Source organism: Delphinapterus leucas, chromosome 14, assembly GCF_059928025.1.
Source record: "Delphinapterus leucas isolate spDelLeu-1000000601 "Yukka" chromosome 14, BTC_Dleu_Yukka2, whole genome shotgun sequence".
Taxonomy (NCBI): domain Eukaryota; kingdom Metazoa; phylum Chordata; class Mammalia; order Artiodactyla; family Monodontidae; genus Delphinapterus; species Delphinapterus leucas.
Window position 1 is genome coordinate 30,969,206 of NC_143142.1, and position 19,129 is coordinate 30,988,334.

The 19,129-nt window shown below is 38.0% G+C and overlaps 1 protein-coding gene across 1 annotated transcript in view; it reads right to left on the reverse strand.

Annotated features, from left to right (window-relative positions):
• The window catches only part of PTPRM (protein tyrosine phosphatase receptor type M), a 750,850-nt gene that overhangs the window by 306,020 nt on the left and 425,701 nt on the right, over positions 1-19,129 (reverse strand). The window contains exons 8-9 of the mRNA XM_089894939.1: positions 8,980-9,288; positions 1,658-1,767 (exon numbers count right to left, since the gene is read on the reverse strand). Of these exons, the coding sequence (XP_089751065.1) occupies positions 1,658-1,767; positions 8,980-9,288 (419 nt within the window). The remainder of the gene's footprint in view (positions 1-1,657; positions 1,768-8,979; positions 9,289-19,129) is intronic.

Genomic DNA, 19,129 nt, shown 5'->3' on the forward strand with positions numbered 1-19,129 from the left:
TGCACAGACACCATCTAAGGCCCACCTTGGGGAATCTGGAATACCTTCCTTCCTACTTCTAGAAAACATGGAGAAAAGAAGAGAAAAATTCAACAGTCAGAAACCTATACTTAATCATTTAAGCCTGATTCACACATTTGGCATTTTCCCTTTGGTGCCTAGAAAAAACAACCGGCCTGCTCTTCTTACCTATATCTTGAGTTTTAAAATGTTGATTTACAAGACATTCACACATCCCCTTTGTAGTAGCATTTAGATCAGTGTTCAGCTAGGAGGGACACTGTGGCTGCTGAAATCAGAGAGATTGATGGGTTCTGCTTTTCCTATTGTTTTCACATTAAAGTTACTTATTACATGAATATTATGCTCCATGGGATCAGAAAGAAAGGATCTCACCTTTATTTTCTGTCCGTCTAGATATCAACATGTGGCTTTCAGGAGAGGTGGACTGATTTCTTGGTACTTAATGTTGATTTCAAAGACTGTATATTTTCTAGTAAAATATTCTGTTATCCTGAGGTAAGAATCCACAAAACAGAACTAAAAAATGGTCATGGGGCCAAAAATATTAACTAAAAGATTCTGATCACTGAGGGGAAAAAATGAACTTGTTTGACCTGATTATAAAAAACAACTCTACAAAAGAGAGTCATGAATTTTCATGATTCTTTTACAACGAAGCAGCCAAGGAAAGCATCATAACTTAATGCGAAAATCAACTTTTTTTCTTTTCTCTTACGTTGTTTAGCTTTTGATGAACAACAATTTTTTTTTTTTTTTGCATTTCAATACCAAGTTTTAAAAGGTACAAGGAAACATAGCTGTGAGGCTCGTTGGGTCAGGGAAAGGGTTCACCAGTGGTGACTGTCTGACAGCGAATCTACTCCAGCTTTGTCAGTAGCTGAAAGGTATTCAGGTAGAGGTCCCATAGGAAGAATGGCTGCGGATTTTAGAAACCGAACAACATATAATTTTGTTGAATTTGCATTCACATAAATGCTAGCTTGAAAAAAAAATGCACCTGCTTGTTTCTATGACAATAGGCAGAGTGAAATCACGCTCATACAGATGTGATGATGACTGCCACCCCGCTACTGCTGTTATTTTTTCCCCTGAACAAGTCATCGAATTCTTCTCTGCTATCTATCAGTAGACAAAACTGTGTCACAGAAGTCTAAAGGCTGTTTTGCTAATGCTGAGAAACCAGAAGACATTATTCTGTTGTTATTCCCAAGACAATGTCTATCAACTCCACTAACTGGATCATCAGCGCTCTTCTATAATTCAGGAGTAAAATATTTTAGAGCTGGCGAGAACAGGATGCCATGGTTGCCTCCTGTCATACAAATAATGTATATGACAGAACACTTACTGTTTTTCACAAAGGTGATTTTTAAACTATATTAGAGTGTGGCTTTACATCTAATAACATGTAATCTGGAAGCATCTAAATCATGGTGAATATACATTCTGAAATTATACATAATTCGAAAGCTCATTTTTAATTTTTTTGCTTCTATTCAGTAACCATTATAACTATTAAAGGCATTCAACTTCCTAAAAGGCATGATGTTACTATGCATTTTTAAATAGTAGATGGTCTAGCTATCATAGAAGTTACAGTAAAAATTAAATTACTAACAAATGTATATACTACCTCATATAAAGTGATGACACCATAGGTTTGAATTGGCTCTCGCCATTGAAGAAATATCTTCTCTTCAAAGGTACTTCCTTGGATGGATTCAGTAAGAACAGCACCTGGAACTAGAAGGGGGGAAAAAATCGATACATATTTAAGTAAACCAAAAACAAAATACATTTTTCTAGACTTGACAGGTTTTTAACTCTCTATTGAGGTGTAAGATTTTAATAGATATATTCCATTTTCTTGCAAAAACCTGCAATTTAAAACCATTTTGGCTATACTGTCTTTATAAAGAAAAGAATTTCATCAAATCTTCCTCTAAAAAGTTTGAATCAATTAGACAAAGCTCAGTATCATCTTGTAAATAAACTTTTTTATTCTTCAGAAATAAAGAAGGATGTGGAGCGATGCGAATTCCCACACATTGCTTGTGAGACCATAAATTGGTATAGCCACTTTGGGAAATAATTTGCCTGTATGCACTGAAGTTAAAGAGGCACATGTCATACGGCCCAATAATCCCACCTCAGGTATATTCCCTAGTAATATTCTTGCACATATGTACTAGGAGACATAGACTAGGATGTCAGCATAGTAGCATTTTAAAATAAAACTAATAAACTGGAGACAAAAAATAGTTTAAGAAATTAGTTTATATTCACTCAATAAAATACAAAAACGACTGAAAATCGATGACAGCTTTATACATCATCATGGATGAATTCTATAACCATAACACTGAGTGATAAAAGCATGTCAAAGAAGAATATGTATGAACTCCTGGACTTATACTTAATATGTCTATGAAAAGTACACACAAAATAGAAGTTCTACAAAGATGTGATGTAGATGAAATATTTTTAAAATATTTCATTTTATTTATTAATAATAAAACAGATTTGGGAAAGTCTGATGCCATTTTTTAAAACCTAAAGTATGTAACACCTTTTGATTAACGAGAAAATCTAATTGACATAAGGGAAGATAGAAATGTACTTGCCAATTTTCTACAAAATAACATACAATATTATTTTAAAAATATCATTTATCTCATATTCATTTAAATTAAGTTTTTGAGTATGCTTTATATGATACACAATTTAGTGTCTAGTGTGCCTATCCTATTTATAAACCAGTATATCTGTACTACCTATAAGTATACGTATATTTGGTGATGGTGTGAGTAATCAAAAAGTGGTTTGAGAGGACTCAGGCTTCTCAATTTCAAATTTACTAAAAAGCTACAGTATTAGGACATCATGATATTGGCATAAGGATAGACAGATAGATCAGTACAACAGAATTGAGAGTACAGAAATAAAGCCCCACATTTATAGTCAATTGATTTTTATCAAAAGTGCCAAGAAAATTCAGTGGGGTCAAAATAATTTTTCCAAGCGGTGCTAGGACAACTGGATATCCACATGTAAAAGGACGAAGTTGGTTTCCTACTTCACACCAACTACGAAAATTATACCAAAATAGATTAAAGAGCTAAATATAAGAGCTAAAACTACAAAACTCCTAGAAGAAAATATAGGTGTAAATATTCATGACATTGTATTAGGCAATGGTTTCAAAGATATGACACCAAAAACAAAAATAACAAAAGAAAATATAGATAAACTGTACGTCAGTAAAGTGAAAAGCTCTTGTGCTTCAAAGGGCACTACCAAGAAAGTGAAAAGACAACACACAAAAAGGGAGAAAGCTTTTGCAAATCATGTATCTGTCAAGAGACTTGTATCTAAAATACATAAAGAACTATGAAATCCCAATAAAAAAATAATCCAATTAAAAACGGGCAAAGGATCTGTATAAAGAGCTCTCCAAAAAAAGATATACAAATGGCCAATAAGCACGTGAAAAGATGCTCAACATCATTAGCTAGCAGGAAAATGCACATCAAAACCACAGTGTGATAGCACTTCACACCCTCTAGAATGGCTATAATCGAAAGACAGATAATAGCAAGTATTGGCAAGAATGTGGAGAAAGTGGAACCCTCATACACTGCTGGTAGGAATGTAAAATCACAAAGCTACTTTGAAAACAGTCTGGCAGATCCTCAAATGGTTAAACACAGATAAACTTACCATATGACCCAGCAATTCCACTCCTACGTATATATCCAAGAGAGCTGAAAACACGTGTCACTCAAAGGCTTGTACACAAATACTAAGAGGAGCATTATTCATAATAATTAAAAAGTAGAAACAACACAAATCAACTCATGACTGTATAAACATATCTCAATAAAGTTTAAAACATGGGGGCTAAAGAAATGTTTGGTTAGCTTGTGGAGGGTATGAATAGCCCTCTAAGGGTTGGTGAGATCTCCTCAGACTAGAAAGACTGACCAGAATTACAAAAGGACTCATAGGCAATACACATTTGTTTAGTTGAGGGGCTACTTAAAGGTAGATCTAGGACATTTATATTGATAGTTATTCTAAACAGAACTAAGGAGAGTTTAGCAGAAAAAAAAAATCACTGATTCAGATGGGGGGGCCTGGGTTCTGATTTAAGACTTTCCAGTGAATAAACTGTGAAATTTGGGCAATTCGCGGACCCTCCTTAGGTCTCAGTTGCCTCACTTCTAAAATGAGGAAGTTGGAGTAAGTTAATCCCTAATGTCCAAACTCTAAAAAATATATAAATGTTTAAATAATCGTTTGTCTTAGGTTGAAGGAATTGATGTGAAACTACATCGAAGCAAAGAAACAAGGTATTTAAGAAGTGATGACACTGGTGAGTTCTAAGAAAATTTGGATTCTGGGCTCTGAGACTAAAATGCTCATCACAATCAGAAGTTGGACTACGATGGGCCATGCCAGAGAAAGCTCTACTAAGTCTCAGACTTCCCTGGTGGTGCAGTGGTTAAGAATATGCCTGTCAATGCAGGGGACTCGGGTTTGAGCCCTGGTCCAGGAAGATCCCACATGCCGCGGAGCAACTAAACCCGTGAGCCATGACTAATGAGCCTGCGAGCCACAACTACTGAGCACGCGAGCCACAGCTACTGAAGCCCACGCACCTAGAGCCCATGCTCCACAACAAAAGGGGCCACTGCAATGAGAAGCCCGCGCACCGCAATGAAGAGTAGCCCCCGCTCGCTGAAACTAGAGAAAGCCCATGCACAGCAATGAAGACCTAATGCAGCCAAAAATAAATAAATTTAAAAATAAATAAATAAAAATTAAAAAAAAAAAAGCTCTACTAAGTCTCTTCCTCTTGACCTTGAAAGTGTTTATTTTGACGTCATCAGGTTCCTCACAGGATCAAGATAATTATGATGCATGTGTGGTTCTATTATTTTGTGATAATATTTCTGAATTGAAAATATTTAGTAATCTATGTACAGACGTAAAGAGGGTGAAAACTTAGAAAAAAACAAATCTTTGGTTTCATTCGATTAGTATAAATGAGAGTAAAATTTAAAAAAAGAGAGATTGTCAAAATTATGTTGAACAGAGGATATTTTAAAAGGATGAATGTAATAAAATGTATTGGAGGGCTTGTAATCATGAAAATGTTAATAACAGGAAAACCTAAATGGGATTCATATAATTGTTGTTAGGTCAGGAACAGGATCAAGTGAATTAACATACCAGAAGAGTTAGTTAAATTAGGGAAACTGGTACCTCACAGGAACTTAGGTCTGGTGCCTTTTTTAGAAGTTCTAGGAATTCATGATTTGGGATATAGAACCATAATATCTAAGTTTATGGAATTGAGCCCTATAGTGTCTAGTGACACTCTTAACAGTAATAAAAAGATAATTTTTTCCCACATATTTTCTGATGAAATAAATAATATTTCAATAAAAATATTATACTACAATAAAACTCACGATGTACAACAAATTGTAGCCTTTGTTAATGGCAGATAAGTAAAGTGACACTTCAATTCTTTTTTCTTCAAGCTCGGTAGGTATTAACAATTTTTCTTTTTCTGTCTTATTTGAAGTCTTTTTTTTCTTTTGCTCTTGTTAGGAAATATAATTTGAAATTAAAGTTTTTCTAATGAACTGGATGCCAGTGTGCTATGTAAACAAAAGATTTTTATTTGGAAGTAACGCACACCCCAACTCCAGGGACTAGCAATATAATTTAAACACACAAACAAAAAAGTGACTTATTTAACCTTATGTTTTAACAGCACTTAACAGAGTTATTAGCTCATGTAAATTCGAAACCCAAAAGTATTGGTGAGTTTATGCTTCAGCAAAACATCTCTCATCTCTAGAAATGACTGCACTCGACTTTCCTCTCTCACTGATGGAAACATTACTGTTGATTTAAGCCTGAATTAAATGATTATCAGCAAATTTTACTATTTTATTTAAAGACTAATAAGTATTTTGAGTGCTTATTGCCTACTCAATACCATGCAAATTGCTAAAGAAGAAAATTAGATGGCTTCTTCTCTCAAGTGGTTTACAGTTAAGAGGAAAAAATTATATATAACATAATGAGAGAACAAGAAAGGGTCACGATAGGGCTTCCCTGGTGGCGCAGTGGTTGAGAGTCTGCCTGCCGATTCAGGGGACATGGGTTCGTGCCCTGGTCTGGGAAGATCCCACATGCCGCGGAGCGGCTAGGCCCGTGAGCCATGGCCGCTGAGCCTGCGCGTCCGGAGCCTGTGCTCCACAACGGGAGAGGCCACAGCAGTGAGAGGCCCGCGTACCGCAAAAAAAAAAAAAGAAAGTGTCACGATAAGTTCCTCTGAATTCTTACAATAACAATAATAACGCTCACCTATTAAAGGGCCCCTCTCTGCAGCTACAAATAGCACTCGATGGAAATGGCTTCTAACCCTAATATGCTGGAGAACTGTATTATTCTTGCTTCTCAGATGAGGAAATTAAGGCTCAGAGATTTAAAGATCTTGTCAAGTGCAAATGAGGTCAGAAGGATGAGAGAGGAATGAGGGTGAGAGAGCTGGAGACAGTTTCACGAAGGACCTGAACTTGTGAGGAGAACTTTGGAGGGTGATGGAGGAGATGGAATGTAGGAAGCCAGGTGGGGAAGATGTGCAGAGGAGGACAGACAGTGAGGGAGCACTCAGGATGCATGGAGTGTGGCAGCAGGACCAGCACCAGGGCACGTCTCTGCAGGATGCACTGTCAGGGAGGAAAAGCTACCAGGTCTAGAGCCTGAGCCTGGAATACCGAGATATGGGTAAAGAGAGTCACTGACGGCTCTTGTGGAGAGAGTAACATGATGCAAATGTATTTTAGAGATTAGTTTAGGGAACGAGTAGAGGGCACTGGAATTGGACAAAGCTGGAACAATAAAAGGTTAGAAACTACTACAGAAATTTCAGCATAAAATCTGGATATAGGTAGTGGAAGTTGAGAGAAAAGAACAATCTATTATCATATTATGTGAAGTAAGTCAGACAAAGACCAATATCACATAATATCAGTTATATGTGGAATCTAAAAAAATGATACAAATGAACTTTTTGACAAAACAGAAATAGACCCACAGACATAGAAAACAAGCTTATGGTTACCAAAGGGGAAAGGTAGGGGGCAGGGAAGAGATAAATTAGGAGCTTGGGATTAACAGATACACACTACTGTGTATAAAATAATCAATAAGGACCTACTGTAGAGCACAAGGAACTATACTTAATATCCTGTAATAACCTATAATGAAAAAGAATCTGAAAAAGAATATATATATATATATATAAATGAATCACTTTGCAGTAAACCTAAAACTAACACAACACTGTAAATTAACTATACTTCAATTAAAAGAATGATTGTAAAAAAATACCTCAAGGCAGAAAGATAGAATAGACAGTAATATCAATGTTTATATAAATAAGGCCTCTAGAATACTAATGATCATATTAGTAAGTACTTAGAAGTACTTTGGCACATAGAAGTACAGGCCACAGTTTCTGGAACCAGACATCTGGGTTTACCATTCACTTTTCTGACTCAGTTTCTTCATATGAAAACCAGAAATATAATGAAAATAATTAAGTCAAAAAAAAGAACAATCTAATATTTTGGAAGTAGCAACAACAGGAGTTAGGACCAAATTAAATACAAAAATGCAGGGGAGGAAGGGGCCAGAAAAGACCTGCTGACAGTGCTGAAACTTTCTTGAGTCTCTCCTGGGACACAAGGAAGAGCTGGAAGAAATAGAGATAGGGCTTCCATGCTCAGCCTAGACTGAGTGACTCATATCAACCTATACTTCTCACAAAAAAAACTGCAGTGAAACAACTACTTGAGAGCAACCAACACAGGCAGGACTTGAGGGGCTACAAAAAAGAAAAGAGAAGATGTGGTCGAGCTTCCCATTTACTCTGGCTGTTTCCATGTTTTTATTTTATAGCAATATGCCTGGTATTGCACAGGTCATCAACACTCAAAAATACCTTGTCAGCTCTGTAGATGAAAAAATAGTGTTGTGATAAACATTTACCACATGTTACAATCAATAAAGATCATAATCAGCTACGTGAAGAGAAAAAGGTGGAACCTACTTTTCCCAGGAGTAAGCAAGTGGCTCCCCATGTTGTTTGCCACTTACTCTGATGCCTGGCAAATGAATTTTAAACCAAATATACGATAAACTACCGCTGTATTTTATGTGCTACACGGACTCACTATTGTACATGAGAGTCCCCTGTATAATCAGCGTAAAAGCACATTTATACCTATGCTAGGGGATTCCAGGTGTCATTTTACCATTTTAAATTATTTTAGAGGCTTAATGCAACTGTATATTTGCTTTTTTTGATGAGTTGCTGGTGACATGCACTGTCTATTTATTAAATTCTTGGTTACTGAGGTCATATCCAATTACAGCATTGTTCCTATGGAAAAGCATGATCTATTACATAACCACCGACCTAATGAGGTAATTTCTCAGCACTGTGCAGAACAGCAAGGGCAGCCTCTATCTGGGGCTGAATTTTTATCTGAACTATGAAAAATGTTTCAGAATGCTGTTTGAATAAGCATTTCTTATAAATAATCGAATACCCGGAACAACAGTTCTTCAGTCCAACATGATGATAAAACTTGAATGAAGAACTACTTAGAGCCATACAGAATAATCATATGTAGAAAAGTAATTATATGACTCATAAAAATTAAAATAAGCTTCTGGATCTTTATTCCCTTTACCCCTTTTAATCAGTGCTTCAGTATACAGCAGCACAGATATACATGTGTGTTATTCAATCCAGTAAGTAATTCTTCCTCCCATTTTCAGTGTAAAGGTCTCAATTAGAAAGAAACATGAGCTGCTTTTTAAAAAGACTGTCTGTTTCCCATAAACATAACACCTGAAAGTACTCACGATCTTCATCTGTCTGTACTACGAGTTCTTGGCTCTCCTTCCGTCCCTCGGGATTCATGAGGATGAGTTTCACACTGACGTTGGTGTAGGGGGAGAGGTTGGTGATGGTGTGTTGAGGGTGTGAGTTATCCGTGTCCCAGCTTACTTCTTCTCTCACTTGTTCCTGCCCTCCGACCTTGTAACAGTAGTGGACTGTGAGGTTGTAACTATGGCAACGAGTCACGTTATACCCAAATGGCTCCCAGCGGAGAGTGATTTGTCGAGATTTGACTTCGACGACTTCCAATTTTCTTGGGCCGCGCATGGGATCTAAGATGCAAAAGAAGGAAAAAGAGAACATAAGAGAAAATAATAATAAACGTTCCAGTGAAGCCCAGGTATCACAGATAATCCTCCTTATTCCCAGTATCTTGTCTTCTCTTCTTCCATATGAATAAAACACCTAAATCTTAGATGGGCATGAGGCCACCCAGAATAAGGACTAAAATTTCCAGTCTCCTCTGCAGTGAGGTCTGTCCTTCTACCCAAGTTCTGGTGGGTAGCATACAACGTGAGACATCAAGAATGGATTCTGGGCAGTGTCTTTGAAAGGAAGGGGCACACCATCCTTGTTCCTCCTTCCTTCCTATTAGCTTGATTGAGGATAGGGTGTCTCACGCTCATGCAGCCATGATGGACCATAATGTGCTTAAACATTAAGAATTCAAAGCAATGATGATGAAGAACCCAGGGTTCCTGATAATCACTGCACTACCATACCATCCCTGAAGGGTCTACTTCCAAAATTTTCATTAGAGAGAAATACAGTGCTTTTATCTAAGGCTCTTTCCTCTGGGGCTCTGATACACAAAAGCAGTCTTAATGCTAATTGATGTATATATTTTTTATCTTTTTAAGATAATTCATCATTATGTAATTGGAAAAGAGTAAAAGCTTGAGAATTCAGCATGAAATAATACAATGATTAAAGAGCATAAACTTCTGAACAGAACTCCAGGCCTTGTTGCGTTGTGATTTGTAGAGAATTCCACACAGTCAATGCTGAAGTAGTTCTTTACTACCCCTGATCAGGTCTTGGTGTTGTTTCTTAGTCAAAGCTCCAGGGACAGAGTTTCGAGCTTAGAAATCTAAATGAAACGCAGGGAATATAAGCATTCTGATGGGCTTAAAAGGAAGAATATATACAGAGAAGGCTTTCTTTTTATACATATCTCTTCTTTTATTGAAGTATAGTTGATTAACAATGTTGTGTTAATTTCTGCTATACAGTGATTCAGTTATACGTATATATGTATATATGTACACATTCTTTTTTAATATTCTTTTCAGTATGGTTTATCATAGGATATTAAATATAGTTCCCTATGCTATACAGTAGGACCTCGTTGTTTATGAGAAAGCTTAAACTTGTTTATGAAATGATGATGAAAATACAGTAATACTAACTACATAACATTTACTGAGCCCTTATTACATACCTTACACTCTTCTAAGAATTTACCTTTCACGGGTTTGGGGAAAACCTAATCTAAAATACTTTGCTTTAGTATATCCATACATACAATTGATCCATATATTTTGATTTTTGTTTTCCTGAATGTGGTCACCATTTATGAATATAAAGAGATCTATAATTGGAAAGTGAAAATAAGCATGAAAACTTGAGAAATAATAGCTACCGGGGTAGAAGGACGTGCTCCCACTCCCTCTTGCGAGAGCACCAGAATCACAACTAACTGCTGAACAGTCACCGGCAGGAAGACACTGGAACTCACCAAAAAGATGCTCCACATCCAAAGACAAAGGAGAAGCCACAGTGAGGCAGTAGGGGGGGCACAATCACAATAAAATCAAATCCTATAACTGTTGGGTGGGTGACTCACAAACTGGAGAACACTTATACCACAGAAGTCTACCCACTGGAGAAAAGGTTCTGAGCCCCACATCAGGCTTCTGAACCTGGGGGTCCGGCAACGGGAGGAGGAATTCCTACAGAATCAGGCTTTGAAGGCTAGCGGGATTTGACTGCAGGACTCTAACAGGACTGGGGGAAACAGAGATTCCACTCTTGGAGGGCACACAAAAAGTAGTGTGTGCATCGGGACCCAGGGGAAGAAGCAGTGACCCCACAGGAGACTGAATCACACCTACCTGCTAGTGTTGGAGGGTTTCCTGCAGAGGCGGGGGGTGGCTGTGGCTCACCATGGGGACAAGGACACTGGCGGCAGAAGTTCTGGGAAGTACTCCTTGGTGCAAGCCCTCTGGGAGTCTGCCATTAGCCCCACCAAAGAGCCTGGGTGGGCTCCAGTGTTGGGTCACCTCAGGCCAAACAACCAACAGGGAGGGAACCCAGGCCCACCCATCAGCAGACAAGCAGATTAAAGTTTTACTGAGCTCTGCCCACCAGAGCAACAGCCAGCTCTACCCACCACCAGTCCCTCCCATCAGGAACTTGCACAAGCTTCTTAGACAGCCTCATCCACCAGAGGGCAGACAGCAGAAGCAAAAAGAACTACAATCCTGCAGCCTGTGAAACAAAAACCACATTCACAGAAAGATAGACAAGATGAAAAGGCTATGTACCAGATGAAGGAACAAGATAAAACCCCAGAAAAACAACTAAATGAAGTAGAGATAGGCAACCTTCCAGAAAAAGAATTCAGAATAATGATAGTGAAGATGATCCAGGAGCTTGGAAAAAGAATGGAGGCAAAGATTGAGAAGATGCAAGAAATGTTTAACAAAGATCTAGAAAAATTAAAGAACAAACGACAGAGATGAACAATACAATAACTGAAATGAAAACTACACTGGAAGGAAACAATAGCAGAAAAACTGAGGCAGAAGAACACATAAGTGACCTGGAAGACAGAATGGTGGAATTCACTGCTGCAGAACACACTAAAGAAAAAAGAATGAAAAGAAATGAGGACAACCTAAGAGACCTCTGGGACAACATTAAACGCAACAACATTCGCATTATAGGGGTCCCAGAAGGAGAAGAGAGAGAGGAAGGACCCGAGAAAATATTTGAAGACATACAGTCAAAAACTTCCCTAACATGGGAAAGGAAATAGCCACCCAAGTCCAGGAAGCACAGAGAGTCCCAGGCAGGATAAACCCAAGGAGAAACAGGCCGAGACACAGAGTTATGAAATTGGCAAAAATTAAAGACAAAGAAAAATTATTAAAAGCAGCAAGGGAAAAACAACAAATAACATACAAGGGAACTCCCATAAGGTTAACAGCTGATTTCTCAGCAGAAACTCTACAAGCTGGAAGGGAGTGGCATGATATACTTTAAGTGATGAAAGGGAAGAACCTACAACCAAGATTACTCTACCTGGCAAGGATCTCACTCAGATTCAACGGAGAAATCAAAAGATTTACAGACAAGCAAAAGCTAAGAGATTTCAGCACCACCAAACCAGCTCTACAACAAATGCTAAAGGAACTTCTCTAAGTGGGAAACACAAGAGAGGAAAAAGGCCTACAAAAACAAACCCAAAGCCATTAAGAAAATGGTAATAGGAACATACATATTGATAATTACCCTAAACGTGAATGGATTAAATGCTCCAACCAAAAGACAGAGACTTGCTGAATGGATACAAAAGGAAGGCCCATATATATGCTGTCTACAAAAGACCCACTTGAGACCTAGGGAAACATACAGACTGAAAGTGAGGGGATGGAAAAAGATATTCCATGCAAATGGAAATCAAAACAAAGCTGGAGTAGCAGTACTCATATCAGATAAAATAGACTTTAAAGTAAAGAATGTTACAAGAGACAAGGAAGGACACTACATAATGATCAGGGGATCAATCCAAGAAGAAGATATAACAATTATAAATATATATGCACCCAACATAGGAGCACCTCAATACATAAGGCAAATGCTAACAGCTCTAAAAGAGGAAATCGACAGTAACACAATAAGAGTGGGGGACTTTAACACCTCACATACACCAATGGACAGATCATCCAGACAGAAAATTAATAAGGAACACGAGCTTTAAATGTCACAATAGACCAGATAGATTTAACTGATATTTATAGGACATTCCATCCAAAAACAGCAGATTACACTTTCTTCTCAAGTGCACATGGAACATTCTCCAGGACAGATCACATCTTGGGTCACAAATCAAGCCTTGTTAAATTTAAGAAAATTGAAATCATATCAAGCATCTTTTCTGACCACAACGCTATGAGATTAGAAATGAATTACAGGGAAGAAAAAGTAAAAAACACAAACACATGGAGGCTAAACAATACATTACTAAATAACCAAGAAATCACTGAAGAAATCAAAGAGGAAATCAAAAAAAAAAACTAGAGACAAATGACAATGAAAACACAATGATCCAAAACTTATGGGATGCAGCAAAAGCAGTTCTAAGAGGGAAGCTTATAGCTATACAAGCCTACCTCAAGAAACAAGAAAAATCTCAAATAAAAAATCTAACCTTACTCCTAAAGGAACTACAGGAAGAAGAATAAATAAAACCCAAAGTTAGCAGAAGAAAAGAAATCATAAAGATCAGAGCAGAAATATATGAAATAGAAAAAAAGAAAACAGTAACAAAGATCAATAAAACTATCTTTGAGAAGATAAACAAAATTGATAAACCATTAACCAGACTGATCAAGAAAAAGAGGGAGAGGACTCAAATCAATAAAATTAGAAATGAAAAAAGAGAAGTTACAACAGACACCACAGAAATACAAAGCATCCTAAGAGACAACTACAAGCAACTCTACGCCAATAAAATGGACAATTGGAAGAAATGGACAAACTTTTAGAAAGGTATAACCTTCCAAGACTGAACCAGGAAGAAATAGAAAATATGAACAGACTAATCACAAGCAATGAAATTGAAACTGTGATTAAAAATCTTCCAACAGGGGCTTCCCTGGTGGTGCAGTGGTTGAGAGTCCGCCTGCCGGTGCGGGGGACACGGGTTCGTGCCCCGGTCTGGGAGGATCCTGCATGCCGTGGAGCGGCTGGGCCCGTGAGCCATGGCCGCTGAGCCTGCGTGTCCGGAGCCTGTGCTCCACAACGGGAGAGGCCACAGCAGGGAGAGGCCTGCGTACCACAAAAAAAACCCCAAAAAACAAAACAACAACAAAAAAATCTTCCAACAGGGCTTCCCTGGTGGTGCAGTGGTTGAGAGTCCGCCTGCCGATGCAGGGGACATGGTTTTGTGCCCCAGTCCAGGAGGATCCCACATGCCGCGGAGCAGATGGGCCTGTGAGCCATGGCCGCTGGGCCTGCGCATCCGGAGCCTCTGCTCCACAACGGGAGAGGCCACAACAGTGAGAGGCCCATCTACTGCAAAAAAAAAAAAAAAATCTTCCAACAAACAAAAGTCCAGGACCAGATGGCCTCACAGGTGAATTCTATCAAACATTTACAGAAGAGCTAACACCCATCCTTCTCAAACTCTTCCAAAAAACTGCAGAGGAAGGAACACTCCCAAACTCATTCTATGAGGTCACCATCATCCTGATACCAAAACCAGGCCAAGACGCTACAAAAAAAGAAAATTACAGACCAATATCACTGATGAATATAGATGCAAAAATCCTCAACAAAATACTAGCAAACAGAATCCAACAACACATTAAAAGGATCATACACCATGACCAAGTGGGATTTATCCTAGGGATGCAAGGATTCTTCATACACACAAATCAATCAATGTGATACACCATATTAACAAACTGAAGAATAAAAACCATATGATCTTCTCAATAGATGCAGAAAAAGTTTTTGACAAAATTCAACACCCATTTATGATAAAAACTCTCCAAAAGGTGGGAATAGAGGGAACCTACCTCAACATAATAAAGGCCATATATGAAAACCCCAGGGCAAACATTATTCTCAATGGTGAAAAACTGAAAGCATTTCCTCTAAGATCAGGAACAAGACAAGGATGTCCACTCTCACCACTATTATTCAACATAGTTTTGGAAGTCCTAGCCATGGCAATCAGAGAAGAAAAAGAAATTAAAGGAATACAAATCAGAAAACAAGAAGTAAAACTGTCACTGTTTGCAGGTGACATGATACTATACATAGAGAATCCTAAAGATGCCACCAGAAAATTACAAGAGCTAATCAATGAATTTGGTAAAGTTGCAGGATACAAAATTAATGCACAGAAATCTCTTGCATTCCTATACACTAATGATGAAAAATATGAAAGAGAAATTAAGGAAACACACCCATTTACCATTGCAACAAAAAGTATAAAATAGCTAGGAATAAACCTACCTAGGGAGAGAAAACACCTGTATGCAGAAAACTATAAGACACTGATGAAAGAAATTAAAGATGATACCAACAGATGGAGAGACATACCATGTTCTTGGATTGGAAGAATCAATATTGTGAAAATGACTATACTACCCAAAGCAATCTACAGATTCAATGCAACCCCTATCAAATTACCAATGGCATTTTTTACGTAAGTAGAACAAAAAATCTTAAAATTTGTATGGAGACACAAAACACCATAAATAGCCAATGCAGTCTTGAGGGAAAGAAACGGAGCTGGAGGAATCAGACTCCCTGACTTCAGACTATACTACAAAGCTACAGTAATCAAGACAATATGGTACTGGCACAAAAACAGAAACATAGATCAATGGAACAAGATAGAAAGCCCAGAGATAAACCCACGCACCTATGGGCAACTAATCTATGACAAAGGTGGCAAGGATATACAATGGAGAAGACAGAGTCTCTTCAATAAGTGGTGCTGAGAAAACTGGATAGCTACACGTAAAAGAATTAAATTAGAACACTACCTAACACCATACACAAAAGTAAACTCAAAATGGATTAGAGACTTAAATGTAAGACCAGACACCATGAAACTCTTAGAGGAAAACATAGGAAGAACGCTCTTTGACATAAATCACAGCAAGATCTTTTTTGATCCACCTCCTAGAGTAATGGAAATAAAAACAAAAATAAACAAATGGGACCTAATGAAACTTCAAAGCTTTTGCACAGCAAAGGAAACCATAAACAAGACGAAAAGACAACCCTCAGAATGGGAGAGAATATTCGCAAATGAATCAACAGACAAAGGATTAATCTCCAGAATATATAAACAGTTCATGAAGCTCAATATTAAAAAAACAAACAACCCAATGCAAAAATGGGCAGAAGACCTAAATAGACATTTCTCCAAAGAAAATATACAAGACATACAAGAAGCACATGAAAAGCTGCTTAACATCACTAATTATTAGAGAAATGCAAGTCAAAACTACAATGAGGTATCACCTCACACCAGTTAGAATGGGCATCATCAGAAAATCTACAAACAACAAATGCTGGAGAGGGTGTGGGGAAAAGGGAACACTCTTGCACTGTTGGTGGGAATGTAAATTCAAATAGCCACTATGGAGAACAGTATGGAGGTTCCTTAAGAAACTAAAAATAGAATTATCATATGACTTGGCAATCCCACTACTGGGCACATACCCAGAGAAAACCATAATTCAAAAAGACACATGCACCCCAATGTTTATTGCAGCACTATTTACAATAGCCAGGTCATGGAAGCAACCTAAATGCTCTTCGACAGACGAATGGAGAAAGATGTGGTACATATATACAATGGAATATTACTCAGCCATAAAAAGGAACAAAATTGGGTCATTTGTTGAGACATGGATGGACCTAGAGACTGTCATACAGAGTGAAGTAAGTCAGAAAGAGAAAAACAAATATCGTATATTAATGCATGTATGTGGAACGTAGAAAAATGGTACAGATGAACTGGTTTGCAGGGCAGAAATTGAGACACAGATGTAGAGAACAATCATATGGACACCAAGGTGGGAAAGTCGTGGGGGGGTGGTGGTGGTGGTGTGATGAATTGGGTGATTGGGATTGACATGTATACACTGATGTGTGTAAAACTGATGACTAATAAGAACCTGCTGTGTAAAATAAAAAGAACATTATTGGAAGAGTAGGATATAATAACCAAGGATAGGGTTTATTAAAATAAAGCTGTAATTGGTATAAAAAAATAAAATCACTGATTAGCAAAACAAAACAAACAAAAAATAGCTACCACGTTCTGTGTGTGTACTTACTATGTGTGAGTCGTTTTGTATATAATCTCTATTCCTCCAAACAATCCTGTGGCTTAAGTACTATTCTTCCCAATATAGAAATGAAAAAAACTGTGGCCATGGTCGGTTCAATAACCTGTCCAAGGTCAAGGTTTGACTGTGGCTCTGAATTCATATGTCTGGTAATGAAATAGCATATGTTTCATTATCAAATCTACTGCAGAGCCTCTACCAAAATAAAGAAAATTGGATAAAAAGAAATCAGGATGTAGAGATACTTAAAACTCCACCTGACACATTACCGAAGAATGTAAACTATAATAAAGGTCCCGTGTATCTCATCTTGAGACAAAAGTGCTGGGAAGAATCCTTCACCTTTCTCCTTCTGGTTCCATAGAAGAGGGGTCCAGGCCACGTTCCCCGGCCCAGCTTTTCCAGACAACCACACATACACTTTGTAGCTACTGGAAATTTGTCTGGACTATCATTGAAGTTCATATCTTGCTTTTTATTTGTGCAAAAATTCCTTGTTTTCTTCATCATTTGGGACCTAGAGAGAACTCAGAGATGTCCCCTTTCCCTGTGACCTCCAAAAAATGAAAAAGTTTCATGTGAAATAATGTTCTGGGTTTATATTTGTGAGATGGGATTTATCGGCCAGGTATCTGTCCAAACCATAGCACGAGGTTAATAATGACCATTCACGCTACTCTATCCTGTAATAACTCTAGGAACCAAGGACAAGTGAGAAAAAATTCCCCAGGAGAATCCTGAGTGGACGATTTTCATGGAATGTTCCTTTTTACCAAATCAATTTTTTATATTTAAATTACCAGTGTTAGGGAAAATATAAATAAGTTACTTAGCAATAACATTGTAGGTGTTTTTCAGTCTAGTGACTTTTTACCATTTAAAGGCAATGTCTAATTTTATATAATGCTTCATTAGTTGAATGTTTACAAAAACTTTTAATAAGCTCCAGATCCCTTATATAAACAGATTAACATGCATCTCTTTGACCCTTTCCTTATTAATCACACGTCTCCACAAGGACTGTTCTAAGGTTTTCATCAATTTTACTTACTAAATGACTAAATGCTTCAGATATTAGTTTCAACTAGCAATGCATTCCTAACTTAATTTCACTAGAAAAACTACTTTCTCTTGCAGAAGGAAGCCTGCATCATTTTAATACGCCTCAGCCAAGAACACACACAGGTGAATTATGCCCCAGGACTAAAAAACACAGGTTCTATGTGTTTACTGGCCAAGTTGTCTTGAAATGCATGCCCCCCTCCCCTCTATTACCTCTCAGAATTCCATCACAGTAAACTTATGTCCTTCCGTAAACTTGCCAAGTCAAACAGCTAAGCCTAGCACAAACGACCATGTCCATGACCAAGCCTCCAGAGCCCCTACTGTCATGAGTGGTATTAAGAGACCAGAGATAGAGGCTGAGTTCTGAGTCTTAGATGGAAGGAGGGTTGTGGTGACCGGCTTGCACCTTGTTGCCAGTCAACTGAAACAAAACCGTGTTAGAGAAGAGATTCCAAACAGAATATTTCTTTTAAAAAATATTTTAGGGCTTCCCTGGTGGCACAGTGGTTGGGAGTCCACCTGCCGGTGCAGGGGATATGGGTTCGTGCCCCAGTCCGGGAGGTTCCCACATGCCGCAGAGCGGCTGGGCCCGTGAGCCATGGCCGCTGAGCCTGCGCGTCTGGAGCCTGTGCTCCGCAACGGGAGAGGCCACAGTGGTGAGAGGCCCGCGTACTGCAAAAAAAAAAAAATTATTTTATTGGAGTAGAGTTGATTTACAATGTTGTGTTAGTTTCACGTGTACAGCAAAGTGATTCAGTTATACATACACATATATTCATTCTTTTTTAGATTCTTTTATCATGTAGGTTATCACAGAATATTGGGTAGAGTTGCCTGTGCTATACAGTACGTCCTTGTTGGTTATCTATCATATACATGGTAGTGTGTATGTGTTCATCCCAAGCTCCTGATTTATCCGTTCCCCCCACGTTTCCCCTTTGGTAAC